At 39.6% G+C, this 17,116-nt stretch overlaps 1 protein-coding gene across 1 annotated transcript; it reads left to right on the top strand.

The window, feature by feature from the left end:
- The first annotated feature begins 3,354 nt into the window (after nt 1-3,354).
- LOC149827764 (U-box domain-containing protein 24-like) lies at nt 3,355-10,504 on the top strand. The gene is made up of 3 exons (XM_090019603.1): nt 3,355-5,274; nt 6,674-6,992; nt 9,021-10,504. The coding sequence occupies exons 1-3, from the start codon at nt 4,042-4,044 to the stop codon at nt 10,478-10,480; spliced, it is 3,012 nt and encodes a 1,003-aa protein (XP_089875729.1). The 5' UTR covers nt 3,355-4,041; the 3' UTR covers nt 10,481-10,504.
- Nucleotides 10,505-17,116: the final 6,612 nt, after the last annotated feature.

The raw sequence follows: 17,116 nt of genomic DNA, 5'->3' as shown, positions 1-17,116 counted from the left end.
TGGTCATCCCTGATAGGTGATAATAGGGTTGTATTCTGAGGTCCTATCTGACTATTATCCTAAATTTGGTTCCCATGTGTACCAACTGGGGCTCCGCTTGTCTGGCAGGAGCAGTTAGTGCATGTCACCTTGTGTTGGGACGTTGCAAGTTTGAATCCCATTGGTATGGTTGTATAACTGGTAGGGGTCTGCCTAACCCCAGCTTTCTGTGTCCAAAACGAAATTTGGTTCCCATGTGGGATCAAGATTGGCCCGACCCATTTACATCCCTATTTAAGGTGAGTTCCTCTTATCATTCTAAAAATGCAAGAGGGCTCTCTGCTCATTTGTCTAGGGAACAGTTCCTAATGTCACCGAGTTGAAGGGATGTCACGAGTTTGAAGCCCTTGTGCGTCTTTTACTGCAAGGCCAGAGCTGGGTGTATTCCCTAGTGAACAAGGGGGGCAACTCTATAACAAACAAGAGCGGCCGGCGGATGCTGCAAACAAAACACAGGTCGACCAATAGGGTGTACTCCCTAGTCCCCAGTGGACATGAGGGGCGAACTTCCTAGCAGACAAGAACGTCTGACCGCTGCCCGGGAGGATCAGGTGCAATGTGATTGCACACATTATGTGTACTGCCCGCACCTGATCACCCACCAACTTTGGCATAGAGCCTGTCAGCTGTAGGGGCTTGTGGTTTAAAAAGGCAATTTTGTCCTTTCTTAAATAAAACAGCTCATCGCCCACAAGGGCTCCCCTCATCTGGTAGGGGCGACTTGTGAATGTCACCAAGTTGACGGGAGGTCGCAAGTTTTAACTTGTGGGTGGCGTCCGTTGCCACAAGGTCGAAACTGGGTGTACTCTCCGGTGGGTAAGGGGACCTTAAGGGATTTATCAACCGGAGGCCATCCAAGGTTCGGTCGGTGATGAGGGGTTTCCCTTGGATTATCCCCCCAAAAAATAAAACAGCTCATCATAGGTAAATTAATGGCCTTCTATTAAACAAATCGACAATGAAGACATTTTGGTCACTTTGTTTTAGCAAACAAAGGCTAACAGAATGATTTTAGAATTAAGTGTGTCTTTGTGTTATAAAATGCATGTGGAAACATGTAATTACTGACATCTTTTGCAGCTATTTGCAATTAGCTAATAAGTTAGGCATCTTTTTGTAAATTACTCTTTTAATTCCTTTCTTATCCTTGGAGAAATAACCAAAAAGAAAAAAGAAAAGAAAATTATTTTTTTTTAGAGAAAAGATGAAAAAAAAGCCAAGCAAGAGAATTGCTTTGTGTAAGATTCGTGTTTAAGACCCTTCGGGTGTGTTTAAGAGCCTTGTCATGATCCAAAGAAATGAAGTGATATTTGGAGTCTTTCAAACTGAAAAATGATGGAAGGGATTCTTTGTTTCTCTGATGAACAAAAAAGGGGTTCGAATCCCTCCTCGCCTACCGCCAACCTCAAATGGGAAGGCCTCTTTTTTTTCCTTTATTACATTTAGGGGTAGAAAAATCATGATCCGGACACAAAGCTATGAAACTCAGGAAAAAACAATTTCATAGGAAAGACACACTTTCTCATTAGATGAGAAAATGTGGTGGAGAAGTCCTTCACAATGAAAAAGGTGTTTCATTTAATTTTCTCATGAAAGACAGATTCATAAGCAAACCATTGGCTCATCTTTAGATCTTTGTTCCACTCATGTGAGAAAATGCTATTTCCATATGACAATTGTTCATTTTCGCATCACTTCCTGAAAAAATATAGACCCCAAGGGGCCATCTCTTTCACACTTTTTTGACGAAAAAATGACCCACTTAATATGAAAATGATCATGACTATGGTGTGCCCCCACCATGTGACTGTTTGTCACGTCTCCTTTTGCAATAAATCATCGGTTTCATGTAATTTTTTTGAATTTATAACCCAAAAAAACTGCACCCAGCACGAAGACCTGGTCATGCTGGCACAGTCTGCCATACCTATGGTTGTTGTGCCAGCAGCGTAAAACTCTGAGGCTAGGACCCCTGCCCCCGGGGCCTATGCTGCATTGACTTACGTAGAGGGGCAATGCCTATGGGAATCGAACCTTGACTACCCTTTTAGCAGCCAAGGCCCCACCCCACAAAGCCAACCTCCCTTGGGGCATCCGTTTCATGTAAAAACAGTCAAATGGTACTTTGGAAAACTAGTTTTACGCTGCCTTTGTTTCTCTTAGTAGACATTTTTATTCTTAGGGGAAACTTTGTTCAAGAGACCAAATTTACCTATGGAAAATTTTCAAAGAAAATATTTTATTCGCTCGATGTGAAATAAAAAAAAGAAAAGGTCTTTCAAAAAAAAAAAAACACATACAGGTAGTTTTGTGGAGAACCTTTTTCTCCGCGTCTCGGGAGAGGGGGCCCTTTGGAAAACTAGTGGGCCCCACTTTCTTGTGGAGACATCCTTCTCCGTTGTTGCAAGACTGGCATTCTAGAGAAACAAAGGCTGCTTTTAGGTATGGGTCCCACCTATTCTTAGTGCGCAATCTTACTGAAATAATTTCATCTGCAGATAAAAGAATGAATCGGATCTCTGTTCAAGATCTAACCCGGAATAAGAGGAAGCCATCATAATGACAAAAGTTTAAAACGGAAAAATATTGACTGACAAAAACTCGTGAGAAATAAAAAAAGGAAAAATGGAAAAATCTCGCATTTTTTCAGCAAAATATATGCAATAATAAACAAATAAAAAATACAAATAAGACACACGGTTTATTCATGATAAATTGTCGTTAAAAATATAAATATCGTGCTTAAAATATGATATTTATGGTTTTACAAAAAAATTGTGATATTTTGAAAGTATCACTCAGAAATTGCCTTTTAAAACTGTCAGACAATTTCTTATGATATTTTCACATTTTTCGTAAATATGGAGATATTTCCGTAAATATCGCGGTATTTGTCACACTGCAACCAAAATGACAAAAAGAAGAAGAAGCAAAATCTAGGCAGTCAAAAACTTGCGAAAAATAACAAATTTTTGTAAATCTCACATTTTTTTGGCAAAATCTCACATTTTTTGGGCAATAAAAAATAAATTTAAATATAAAATTTATTTTTTATAAATACATAAAAATTCCTTAAAAAAAAAACACGCGACCGATAAAAACAAAAATATCTTGTTTAAAACATCACATTTATGTTTCTGACAAAAAACGCTAGAAATTGCCGTTTTTAAATTTCTTAATTTCTCACGATATTTTCATAAATCTCTCGATATTTGTCACTATGAAACGGGTACGGGTAACTAATCGGTACTCTTCAGTTTTCCTTCTCCCGCTTGGGACGAATGGTGAAATGTTTCCCTTTCGTAGTCCTTTCACGCGTTGCTTCGAAGAAGACTCGTCGTCACTCGCAGGGAAGCAACGCCATCCTTTCCAGAGAGTCCGTGAAGACAACGTTAATTTCGGTAGACTCCCCAATTTCGATGAATTTTCTGGGCAATTTTGTGCCCAACCAATCACTTGTTCCGAATCTAGTGCCTGGTCATATATTTTGTTGAGTTCTCGGTTGTTGGTTCTTCGTTTCCTTTTTCAAGATTCTTTGGGAATAGAAAAAAACACTCCCCACAAGGAGAAATTTCGATTCCTTTTCATCGTGGTGATAGTAGCATGAAAATTCGAGATGGGTGAGACGCGAAACGGTTTGTTGGTAGTGGAGCTACCGATTTTGCACCAGAAATTGGGTTGTTGGTGATGCTTTTTTTAGCATAAATTTGTCTCAGATGTGCTAGTTGACATGGATTTTTTGCTCTTCTGGATAATTTATTGAAATTCATGAGGTGGTGGGGTGAATTCTTTTGAGTACTTGTTAGATGAAGTGAATTATGTCTTTTGTGGTGTTTTGAGTTTGTGGGTGTCACTCGGGGTAGCTTTTTGATGATTTCTGGTCTTTCTGATTGATGGTTTTGGTTGTTTTTGGTTATTTTTATGATGGGAGTTTAGTTTGATATAGCGTTGTACTGGAAAAAAATTTGATACTGTATTGGAGGGCCCAGTGAAGCAATTGCCATGTCAGGACTGGAAATTGTTCCCATCGGTACCTTTTTGGCTCTGTTAGCTCAGCAAGCTGTAAGAACTGCTTTAGCTGCCAAGGATGTTATTATTGAGAAAGAAAGCTTTAAGGTTCTATCAAAATACCTGTGTGACATTGAGCCGGTCTTGAAAGAATTAAAATTGCGGGAGCTCAAGGATTCGCAGGCTGCGAGGCAGGCGCTTGAGAGCCTGAAGAATGACATCAATAAGGCAAAGGAATTAGTAGACAAGTATGAGGACCGCTCTCGGTTCTACTTGTTGATTAAGTGCAGGCAGATTGTTAAGGAAGTGCAAGATGTCACTAGGGATATTGGTAGGTCTTTGGCTGGTTTATCTCTTGCGAGCCCCGAAGTGTTGTCCGACATGTCAGAGAAGGTTCATAGATTGCATCATGAGATGCAGAAGGCAGAGTTTGAGGCCTCTCAGTCTCAAGTGAAGATAGTTGAGAAATTACAGCAGGGTCTGAAGGAGCATAAGACAGATCAAGGGTTTGCGAATGACTTGTTAGAAGAGATAGCAAGAGCCGTAGGTGTGCCGGTTGAGCCGTCAGAGATAAACAAGGAGCTTGCTAGCTTTAAACGGGAGAAGGAAGAAGCCGCAGCCCGCAAAGAAAGAGCAGAAGCGTGTTTCTTGGAGCAGGTGATATCCCTCCTTTCGAGGGCTGATGCTGTGAATGATCAGGAGGAAGTTGAAATGCTGTATTTTACAAGGGTTCAAACCATAGAGAAGTTCATGACTTTGGATGACCACATCCCCCCTTTTAGGTCATTCGTCTGTCCTATAGGGGGAAAGGTAATGACAGACCCAGTAAGTCTTTGCACTGGTACTACATGTGAAAGGGCATGCATTCAAGAATGGATTGATGGTGGTCATAGAACTGACCCCAGTACAGGTCAAGTCTTTGATGATATCATGTTACGACCTAATGTTCGCCTGAAAGAGTCGATTGAAGAGTGGCAGGAACTGAATTATTGCCTGAAGATTAGGAGCGCCAAATCAAAGTTGCTTTCTGGCACTGAGTCGTCTGTTTTGGATGCCCTGAACCAAATACAGGAGCTGACAGAGCAGAACCCAATTAACAAGGATTGGGTTGCGATTGAAGGCTTGATTGGTACAATCGTGTCAATTGTTGGAAATGCAAAAAAATCTGTAAAAAGGATGGGCCTAATTGCACTGATGGGGCTCATTAAGGGCCATGCAAAAAATAAGGTGAGCAATAAGCTACTTCAAAACTTTTTTTGTTCAGTAACTGCAGCTGTATTTGGTTTTGTTTCATGCCAAATTCACTAGAAAAGTAACTAAAGAGGTGCTTTATTGCTTAGCTTCTGCTAGTTTTCTGTGAACATAGACTAGTTCTATCTGCCTTGAACTCATTGAAATTATTATGCCAATAAATCTCTGAAGAAGTCAATCCACAAGGATTGCCCAGAGCAAATGCATGCATAATTAATGAGACAGCACAAAGCTAAAGAACTATGGATCTGTGAACAATAAACTGGTGTTGATTAATTTGATTTTGATTGAGCCATATGGTATGCATTGTGGCTTAATGATGCTTTGTTGTAGAAATTGCAGCATGCTTTGTGATTTACACTTACTGTCTTCAAGATTACGCAATGAAGAGCACTGGAAATACTGTAATGTAGATCAACAATCATATCTTAATTTAATCTAGTCTACATGTGAATATCAAGTATTTGTTGAGATTTTTGTTCTGCCAGTTATGTTATTTTGTGAAAGTTTTGGGGCCTGCAGGAAAGTAAAATCTCTTGGTTTGCCCCCAGCTGCTAGTGATGCAACTGATGGATCTGTCGGTGGCACCCATGAGTGATATCATCACTTGTTACACTTTTGCTGTTTACCATGCACGATCTTGTTTCATGGGCCATTAATTGTCGTGATTAACTCCATAATTAAGATGGAAATCCTGAACGTTCTGTATTCACGCTAAGAAACATGGGACCATATATTGCTATTTGAAGAAACCTTTTAATTCCAAGTATTGAAGGATATTCTTGATTTTGTTGCACTTTGGATTTCTTTTAGTTATAATTGAACACCTGTAAAAAATCATGACATGAACCACCAATTTTTCGTTGCTGTATTTGTTCTATTTGGTCACAAGGAATTGTGTCTAAAGAAATCTAGCACTCAAAAGACAAAAAGTGACTCCCATGGCAATGAACCAACTTTTTTAATAAGTTGAATGGGTTGATAGTTTTGACCTTAATGGATTGTGGACGATCATGATGCTTGTGTACAAAATTTTTCTTTGCATCTTCCTGAACATCTGACCTGAGGACCAGTTTTCTTATTATTTTGACACCAAGTTTGAGAAAACTCTGTGTCTGTGAGATATCTGTTGGCTATGCAGGATTTTGAACCACTGACTTGGAATTTTAGGTTTCATATATATGTGAGATGGTTGTAGGGAAGTTTGCAAGCTTGTCTTAAGTTCTTAACAGAGTGTATGATGTATCAGAGTTTTCTCGTTAGATTCTTGTTTTGCTGGTTTTTTAATTAATAAGATGGAGCTTATATTAAATTTTTGTGAATCTTTTAATCACAAATTTGATGTGAACTTAAACTATGGAACTAAAATATGCAGGAAAGATTTGTTGAATCTGGAGGTGTTGATCAAGTTGTTCGGTGCCTTGGTCGGAATCCCAATATATCAAAACCTGCAGTTGAACTGTTGTTTGAGTTGTTGTATGATGGCTCTAAATTGAATAGATCTGTATATAACATTTTAATCCAACAGAATAGTGCAATTCTTTTCCTAGTTACCCTTCTAAGAAGTTCTGTACGAGAATCAGCTGAAAAGGCAGAAGCAATTTTATTGGATCTTTGTGATGAAGATGATAATAACATTGTTCGGGTTGCCGCAGCCAATTGGTACAAGCCACTTATCAGTCATCTTCAGCAAGGTTAGTCTGTCCTCTTGTTTACATGGAAGTGGAAAAATCATGGGCATTTGTAGTTTTTCACCTCTTATCATCTGTTTGCTTTGGCTGTTGATTTCTTGATAAAGCTTTGGTATAGAAATATGTCGTAATCCAACATTCATGCTTTGTCTTTTGTACACATTATAATTTATTTCATTTTTTAGCAAATTTTCTATTCTTCGAATAAATTGGTCATGTCAGGTCTCACTTTTTGTAGTAGGTTTTAGATATTTTGTCTGTTGGTAGGCTCATTTTGGTTATCTTGTTGCTTTAACCATATCTTTGGATATTATCTTCTATTATTGTTCACAGTGGTACGTCATCCAGTCTAGACTCTGCTCAGTATTAAAGTGAGATTTTCTATCTTTTTCCATTTTTTTCGGTTTCTTGGAACAAGGTATTCAAGTGTAAGTTTGATGCGTTAATCCATGATTGAATCTTGGTCAAATATAAAATTCTATAAGAATGATCATGGCCTCTTGAACCGATAAGTTTAAATTGATCCATCAACAGTTTTTAGTGGTCCACTGAATCATGATGTAGCCATAACAATTAGCATCATTTTGCTTCACTTGTTGTAGGGATGGCAAATGGGATGAGCTACTCATGAGCTCGGTTCACTCTGCTCTCACAAAACTCATTTGGACTCGCAAAGTGAGCTTGGCAATCTGAACCACAAGCAACTCGTAAAGCATATATGAGCCAAACATGAACAATGGGTGTTTGGCTCTGCTCGAATGTTGTGTATATATATGTGTGTGTGTGTGTGTGTGTGTGTGTGTGTGTGTGTGTGTGTGTGTGTGTGTGTGTGTGTGTGTAGGGGTTCGTACCACCATAATATGGTGGTAGTGAACTTTTGGCTGTTGGATCATTCCTGATCCAATGTCTTATTTCTTGTCTATTCTATAAATGCATCCAACCTGGACAGCTTTTATGGAATGTAGAATTCGCCCTCATAAAGTGTCCGGCCTGGACATTTTACGATAATTCATGAGTAAGGAGCTGGCTGAGTCTTAAAGCCGGCTCCCACCGTAAGAAATTAAACACTTTGTTTTTTAATCTTCTTCATTGTGCATTGAATATCCAACTTCTTTTGTCATCTTCCATCTTGCAAAGTGGTCTGAGATAAACAAACCCAAACTGAACCCTGAATAACAAATAGTAGATCCAAAATTCCAAATCAATATCTGGATCTGAATTAGATTGATGCAAGATTAATCCAGATCTAAAATTAGGGTTGTCAATGGGTCGTCTTTGTGTCAGGTGAACTAACCTGAACCAGAATTCCCAAGTATCGGCATAAAAATACTGACTCCGCTAGGTTTGGGTTATGATTTTTGTTGGATATCCAACCTGACTCGGCTTGACTTGAGCCTTCTTACATGTATTTTCAATGAAAGTAAGCTCCTGAAATTATATGAATTCAAATTTAGTATTTCATTTTCTTGGCATGACAAAACCTGAACATGAACCTGAATCGTGAAGTGGCCAGGTTAGCAAGTTGAGTTTCAAATGCAATGAAATAAATGTATTCTTCCAGCCTTATACAAGTCCCCCATAAATTATACTGAATTAGTTAACATTTAGCCCTTAAGAATGTTATAATGTATATGTGTTAAGACTAGGTTTGTGCATATCATGTACTTAATCAGTGAGTGATAAAATTGTTATTGGTTGAAATCGACAGTTGAGAATCCTATTCATGATCTATAGGAAAGAACCTCTCTACTATGGTTATCTGGTGCATTTGGAAGACTCTATTTTGACTAGGGATGGATTCTGCAATTCTTTTATGCTTTGGGCACTATACTTTCTCTCTTTGTTGGTTCCAGCAATTGTAATATCCATATACTCTTTAATTGGTTAAGATGTGTTGTTATTTTCTATTCAGGATATAATGGTGTAGATGTTGATTCCATCATACAGAAATAGACGTCTCATGAATATGGTACTTTTTTTTTCAATAGTTCCAATCTGTTTAATTTATGATTATGTTCTTCCACACTATAGGACCAGAGTCATCAAGGTTATTGTTGGCCAAAGCCCTTTGGGAAATGGAATTGGTTAATGAGAACTTAAAGGTTCTTGGTGAGGAAGGGATAATCCATCCATTGGTAGACATGATATCTGGAAATCTTGAATCAAAGTCTGCGTCCTTGGGAGCTCTAGCAAAGTTGTCAATCTGTCGAGAAAACAACAGGTTCATAGCGGACACAGGAGCCGTCCCTCTTATTCTTGAGCTGTTGTTTTCACCCCACATCTCTCGCATCATTCGAGAAAGCTGCTCTCTAATCCTTGAACGGCTTGTGACAAGCAGTGGCATTCAATTTCTTGTTGATGCACGTGGTATTGCCTTGGATTTTCCACCCATAATCTCCAACTTGTTAGGCCTCCAGCAAAACCCAATCTCAAACCTTGAAGTTCGAAAACCAGCTTTGAGTGCATTACTTGGTATATGCAGATCAAGGGCAGGGCCTGTGGAAAAAGCTGTTTCTGATGCTAATGGTGTTTCTATTATTCTGCCCCTCCTGGGAGATTCTAACCAGGAAATCCAAGAAATAGCCATTAATTTGATTTGGTGCTTCTGTGAAAATGAACCAAAGAAGATAACAGAATATCTGCTCTTGCAAGGAAGACTTACTACTGTTGTAGGCTTACTTGAAGATGACAGCAGAACAGATCTGCAGGTAGCCGCACTTGGGATATTGTCATCACTTCCAAGTTCTGAGTCAGATCTAACTCATGCTTTATTCAAATTAGATGCATTGCCAGAGATCTACAGACTTCTAGTGTCTCGATGTTTGGAAGTGAAGGAAAATGCACTTGGTGCAATCCTTAGGTTTACTAATCCAGGGAATTTAGACATGCAGAGAACAGTAGTCCAAATGGGCATTTACCCTTTGCTTGTAAGCTTTCTTCAAACTGGAACAGAAACAGCCAAGGCAAGAGCATCTGCAATTATTGCTAACTTATCCACAAGTACACCTAAACTCAGTGTAGTACCATTAAATACTGGATTTTGGTGTTTGTGGCCAGCGCGTGTTCCTGTTTGTGAAGTTCATGGAGGTGTTTGTGATGTTTCAATGACTTTCTGTCTGCTGAAGGCTAATGCTCTGCTGGAGTTGGTGAAAATCTTGCAAGATGGTGATAAAGCTGCACATGCTGCACTTCAGGCATTGGCTACATTGGTTTATGGAGAAATGACTCACAAGGGAGTAAGAGTTTTGAATGATGCCGGTGCTATCTACCCAATCTTAGACCTTCTAGGGCGGGAGACGTTGGCAATGAAAGAAGAGGCTCTGAATCTGTTGGGAAAGATTTTCATGGACAATGAAATGGTGGATGCATATGGGAGTAAGGCCAGAATCCGTCTTGTTGATCTGACTGTGAGACACAAAGAACTTAGACAAAGAGCGGACAGAGTCATGGCACAACTTGAGCGCTATTCTAGATCATTGCCTCTTGTTTGAAGAGAGTTTTGAGTTCCAAAATAAGGGGATGTAAATCATTGTTTGTGCTGTCATGGCATGTAAATAGATGAGGTGTTGGAGTGTCCTGGAGGTGCTAGGTTTTGGAGGATTGATTAGGGGTGACATTATTTCTGTATTAAAAAACAATCTATTTTTCTTTTTACAGTTAAGGTATCCATGATGTTGGATTTTTTTCTTTTCAGACAAGAGATGTATAGCACTTCACATTATACATGACAGTTTCTAAGATTATCAGATGCTTGTCTAAGCCTCAACCAATACATGTTCCATACATGTCTGACTTTTTGCTGTATTAATTGCATATTCTTTGCTTAATGCTGCACTGGTTTATATGTATTTCAAATTTGTGTTGCCGAAATTCTATTGCAAGTTACTACACAACTGCGAAGGAGAAAAATCTTAATCAATTTTTATTTATTGTAAAAGATGCTTATGTCAACAGATTCAACAAGTCTTTGCCCCAAATAAAGATTTAGTTCTGCCTATTAGTTGCTTCACTTATCTGCCCATCCTAGCTGCTAATTCAAGATAAGCTCATGATCTTGTATGCAACTTTCACACCAGTTTTCTTTGGGGCTTTGTTTACTCAAGAAGGCGATGATCAACCTGAAGAGTGGTCTATTATTGGTGCTAAGTGCTCAGGGACCCGGGCTGCACTTCACTCACAGACAATTGAATGTGCCTAGGCTCACAATAATGATAAGGATGAATTGATACTACCTAAATGCTATGTCACATGGGTGCGGGTGCGGGTGCGGGTGCGACACGGGTGCGGCACAATTTTAAAATTTTTGGACACGGGGACTCGGCAAAAATATATATATATATAATTATATATATATATATATATATATATATATAATTTTATTTTATTTTTAAAATGCCACACAGTCTGTGTGACTGTGCACAGTCACAGGCACAGTCCACAACACTGTGACTGTGCGACTGTGCACAGTCACAGACTGTGACTGTGCACACTGCACAGAATGTGCACAGTCTGTGACTGTGCACAGCTACAAACTGTGATTGCAGCACAGTCACAGCACTGTGCTTCTTTTTTTATATATATTTTTAAATAAAAAATATAAAAAATTGATTTTTTAGGGACATTTTTGGACTCAGTCAAAGTTGATCGAGTCCAAAATGTGGACGGACTCGGCCTGGACTCGTTGACCGAGTCCAACTCGGCGTTGACCGAGTCCGGGCCGAGTCCGAAGCCGCACCCGAGTCCGCACCCGTGTCGGGGCGTGTCGACTCGGGTGCGGCACCTCCTTAGCCGAGTCCGTGTGACATAGCCTAAATGTAGTGTCAGAGCAAACTTTAACATGTGAAAGACAGTAAATACAACATGCCAAATATGATTCAAAGGTTAGTTTTTACTTTTGGAGATTTGATATGTGAAAATCAAGTGTATCACCATAACTCATTAGTTATAATAAAACATGTTTGGTGAACTTAACTATACTACTCTTTAGTAGAAACTCATGGTTGAGAGTTTTATCTGATTGACCTTGTAGGAGATCACTAGGATCAACCTGAAGTGCGCAGAGTAGCGAGAGAGCAGAGAAAGTTTTGGTATATGGTCTGCTTCAGGGGAGTTTTACCACACTCAATTAGGATCTCAGATGTTCCCTTAGTTATCGATGTGAATGCCCTCTTATAGAGAGGGAAGTTGCTGGGGTGACTCCTCCTGCCTTGGGTAGTTGTTGCCCAGCAAACACGCATGGTTTTTCTGCATAGAAGGGAAAGCCATTTTGGAGAGATATGTATGAGCAATTCAAGCAGTTTTTGAAATTGCATTTGGTGGGCATCCTATGCGATAACGTGAGAGTGGTCTCACCTTTAACCTTATCGTGTGGGACCATATTTAATAATAGCATGGCCACCTGAATTTGGATCTTATCCAATTCCAGCATCTCTCACTTGGCCATGCATACTGAATCATTATGCAGGATTTCTCTTCCCACTATAAGAGCTTTACACTAGCATCAATGAAGTAATTTGTTATTAACCATCCATCTGGATGTCTTACCTAGACATATCTCATTTTCACGCAGGATACATGTTTTTAAAACAATTCTTCTGATATGCCTTTTGTTAAGAGCTCAACAATCATATCAGAGGTAGGTAACTAACTATAATTTCATGCTTTTCAATAATGTCATGAATATAATGATATTTTACCATTATGTGTTTATTTTTAGAGCTATTCACTCCACTCTGATTACTGCTTGATAACATAGTAAATTTGTACTGGTCCGTTAGTTATATCTTGCTTCAAATCATTGATAAAATGGCTTATTCAAATGACAAAGGTAACAATAACATTCCAGGCAACATACTCAGCTTTTTGAGTATGTTGAGCTATACAACCTTGTTTCTTGCATGACCAAGAAACTGCACATCTTCTAAGGCAAAAATATATCCAAAAATGGATTTACTATCATCTATGTTACCTGCAAACTTCGCCAGTGTATAACTGTTTAGTTATACACTGCCGGTCCCAAGCCCAGATAAAGGAGGAGGGTTGCGGTAGGCCAGTGACATCCAGCATAAAAAAATAGTCATACCCTATGAATATGAAATCGTTGGGGCGTTCCCTACTGAGCGACACACTGTACTCTATAGGCCCAGAGGCAGTGATAAATGAGCAAGGGTTGCTAGGTCGTCGCCCGGAAGCAACGCGTCACACCGACGCCCGGGTGTGGTGTCAAATAGGCAAGGGTTCCCTCACTTTGTTGGACGGGTGAGGGTAAATAAGTTAGTCCAAGACCATAAAATTAGGTTAGCCACTTGGAACATAGGGTCTTTAACTGGTAAGTTGGTAGAGTTAGTAGGTGTTATGTGTAGGAGAAATATTGAAATTTTATGTCTACAAGAGACCAAATGGGTAGGTGAGAAGGCAAAAGTGATAGAACCTCGGGGATATAAGATTTGGTATACAGGAATAAATAGAAATAGGAATGGAATAGGGATTGTTATGAGTCGTGAGTTTATAGATAATGTAGTTGAGGTCCGTAGGAAGGGTGATAGGGTTTTACTTATTAAATTAGTATTAGGTACGGATATTATTAATATTATTAGTGTTTATGCACCTCAAGTAGGTTTAGATGATTCCATTAAGCGTCAATTTTGAGAAGATTTAGATGGAGTAGTACAAGGGATATCTTATGGTGAAAAGCTTTTCATCAGCGGTGACCTTAATGGACATGTAGGCATTAGTAGGGATGAATTTGAGAGTATCCATGGAGGCTATGGTATAGGAGAAAGAAACAAAAGTGGAGAAAGGATTTTAGATTTTGGTTTGTCCTATGATATGATCTTAGCAAACACTTGGTTTAGAAAGAGGGAGTCTCACCTAGTAACATTTAAAAGTGGGGTTAATACGAGTCAAATAGATTTTTTCCTAATTAGAAAGAGAGATAGGGGTTGTTGCATCGATTCTAAGGTTATACCAGGAGAAAGTGTAGTTACACAACATAGAGTCTTAATTTTAGATCTTAGAATTAGACAATACCGCAAAAAGGATAGACATAGGATAGATCCTAGAATTAAGTGGTGGGCACTGAAAGTAGCTAAACAAAGAATGTTTGTAGAGCAGGTAGTTAAGGAAGCTGATTGGTGTCTCGAGGAGGATTCAGACTCAGTGTGGAATAAGATAGCAGGTGGCATGAGAAAGGTGGTTAAGGAGGTATTGGGTGAGTCTAAAGGCGGTGCACCGCTAGGTAAGTGTAACGCCCCAAATTTCAAACTTGCGAACCTTTTCAGAAAAATAGGCAAGAGACTAGAAATATCTCTTTCTTTCAGAGTTTGTTTATGAAATCAACAGAAGATTTTTCTTTTGATAAATTATAAGGCAAGCTGACAACTTTGGGCACGTTAGCTAAAAGAACCAAAACTCACAAGATTCAGATATCCCAAGGAAAATCTGATACAAACCCATAGCGTCCAGGATGCGAGCTAAGAGCAGGAAGAAGAAATCTTGAAACCATCTTGTAATCGCGCCATCGCCCGTAGAATATCTAATCATCACCTGTACCCATAGAATGGGTTAGTTTTGCGAAAAACTAGTAGGTGCACAAGAAAGACTACAAAAAACTGAATTAAGTACATTCAGTTCAGTATGTTACGCAGTTTAAAGCAGATATGCAGTTAAATAGGTAAGCAATGCAAGCAGGTGAATAGTGCAAACGCGTAAGTAGTACAAGCGAATAGGTAGTGCGAGCGAGTAAGTAGTGCAAACAGTAAGCAGTTCAAAGCAAGTAAGCAGTGCAACTGCGTAAGTAGTGCAAACAGTAAGCAGTGCAACTGACAAACGCAACATACAATTCAATTGATCGTAGGCTGTGAACCACCATGCAACTAGCTTGTTCTCGTTCCTAGAGCGAGGTCTCTGCATCTAATCACCATCAGGACATCGTTTGTCGCTCACTACTTCTAACAAACGCTTTGTCCTGAACAACCTTAATCTATTCTCATCTCTCAAAGTCTTACGCGGCCAACTGTCACCGCTTATGACTCACTAAGGCGTCATACTTTCTAAAAAAAAAGCTCACCCTTCCGTAGAAGGTCTAAAACATGATCACTATCTCAAATCGCTAACGATCTGATTCTCACATCTGAGTCCTACATGTAATCATGCTAGAACAGAAAGCCGATACTATGAATTCATAGTTGGCCATCACAAACAATCTCAGAAGATCATCATAGCTCACCATAACTTTTTATGGTAAGCAAAAACACAAGATCCACGTCGGATCGCTCGATCCGAGAGATATATGACCTGACAAGGAATTACCGCCCTAGAGGGTGTACCTGGCCTTGGACCATACATACCCCCACAACGAAACCTTTGGGAAGTCGGTCCTCAACAAATGTCATATCTAATAAAAATCATTGTGATACACACATTAACACAAATGACCGTTCTCAGGGTCAATAGCCACTAATACAAACAATAAGATCAACGCCAAATCACCTGGTCTGGGAAATGTATAACCTCACAAGGAATTCCGCCCTAGATGGTATACCTGGTCTTGGATCATACACTTCCTCACAGGAGTTCATCGCCTTTGCGGCTACCCGTTGATGGACAGTGTACATCCTGAGAGAGAATATACCACTCTAGCCGTATACCTGGTCTTGATCATACATGCCCTCACAGACAATCCTTTGGAGATCAGGTCCTCGATAGACACCCTACTCAGTGACACATGCATCATTAATCGACTGCTCTGAACCATTGACCGTCTCAGGGTTAGTAGCCACAATATGGGCACAAGCATGCATATCAGCAATATGCATCGTATCACTTCACATAGAAGCATATAATCCTACGCATCGTCTTATTGTCACGATGAACATTACAATCTTCAAATAGGACCTCAAAGCATGCGTAAACGACACACGAGAACACGTAGATATGGCAATCTAGCTGATTCTATGGGCGAAGAGTAACTAACTCTACCCGTCAGCCAAACAAAATAACTGAATAAGACAAGCACTCGTAAAACATACAATTACCATAAAATGGCTCATTCCATCAACAAGTAATTAAATTAATCGTAAGGCATAAACCATTGCATCACAAGCCATTCATAAGCAATCATACGACAACAGTTATATCACAATATGTAAGCAGCTTCTAAGACAAGCGACCACATCAATCCTAGTTGCCACCAGTTCGTAGAGTACGAGCTGTATGCAATCACATCAATCATAAGAGATGCAAGCCAACAAACGCTACGCTACAATAAGCACCAAACAGTTCGACCAAGGGATAAAGCAGGTCAGATGCTAATATGTAGCAACTGGCATAATGCTATTATTATAAGCATTTAACTAGTATGAGAAGCTTTTTATTACTTTGCAAAGAACTGCGTAAGTAGTTTAACCAACTAGAGTAATGCCTCAACAGGCGTGCACAGCTCAATGAGTAGCATACTGAACTACCGAGCAAGCAAGCGATCGACCAGTGTCAACAGACTTTATGTTTCGATAATTACTGGCCTGCGGGTACGCACAGGCAAAACGTAGAAACAATTGAGACTAGTTCGGGCGTCTGTTATTTTATGTATTTTCAATAACCCGAATAGCTAGTTGAGTTCACTCCAAATGGACGACTTTAGCCGAGAGAGGATTCTCCAAAGGAGGCAGTGCCACAGACGCATCCAACTTCTGCAGAAGTGTTGAACTAACTATTGTAGCTCCTTTTTCCTAACTCCAATGACTCAGGAGGTCGGATCGTTGCCCGTAGGGTGGTTGTTAACAACCTGTCCATTGGAGTTTGTACCGCTCTGTCCTATCCTTTGACAAACACATAGAAGCAAATATGTACGTTAGGGGTTGCTTAACTAACAACCCATCCTATGCTGTGGTCTTTAATCCACTCGAGCATCTTGCCTGTGAAGGTGAATGTGAGGCCATTTATGTGATTACAACATTTTGCATTTAGCGTTGTTCGAGGTCGCACGACCGTCTCATTCGATCATTGTAGTACTAGACGTGTCATGCACGACTACAAGTATTCTAGGATAAAGGGGGTATAGCGCCTCAATAGAAGCCTCAACAGGAGTGTTTCACAAATATGTAAAGTTTATCAACTTTACTTTATCT

The sequence above is a fragment of the Nuphar pumila genome, chromosome 10 (genome assembly GCF_984573655.1).
Source record: "Nuphar pumila chromosome 10, dmNupPumi1.hap1.1, whole genome shotgun sequence".
NCBI classification, from domain to species: Eukaryota; Viridiplantae; Streptophyta; class Magnoliopsida; order Nymphaeales; family Nymphaeaceae; genus Nuphar; species Nuphar pumila.
The sequence above is the reverse complement of the archived record's forward strand: the minus strand, read 5'-3'. Positions and strand labels throughout refer to the sequence as shown.

Coding starts and splice junctions, on each gene's coding strand:
- LOC149827764 (XM_090019603.1), top strand. CDS start 4,042: ATGTCAGGACTGGAAATTGTTCCCATCGGTACCTTTTTGGCTCTGTTA. Junction 5,275..6,673: donor AGGGCCATGCAAAAAATAAG/GTGAGCAATAAG, acceptor TAAAATATGCAG/GAAAGATTTGTTGAATCTGG. Junction 6,993..9,020: donor TATCAGTCATCTTCAGCAAG/GTTAGTCTGTCC, acceptor TCCACACTATAG/GACCAGAGTCATCAAGGTTA.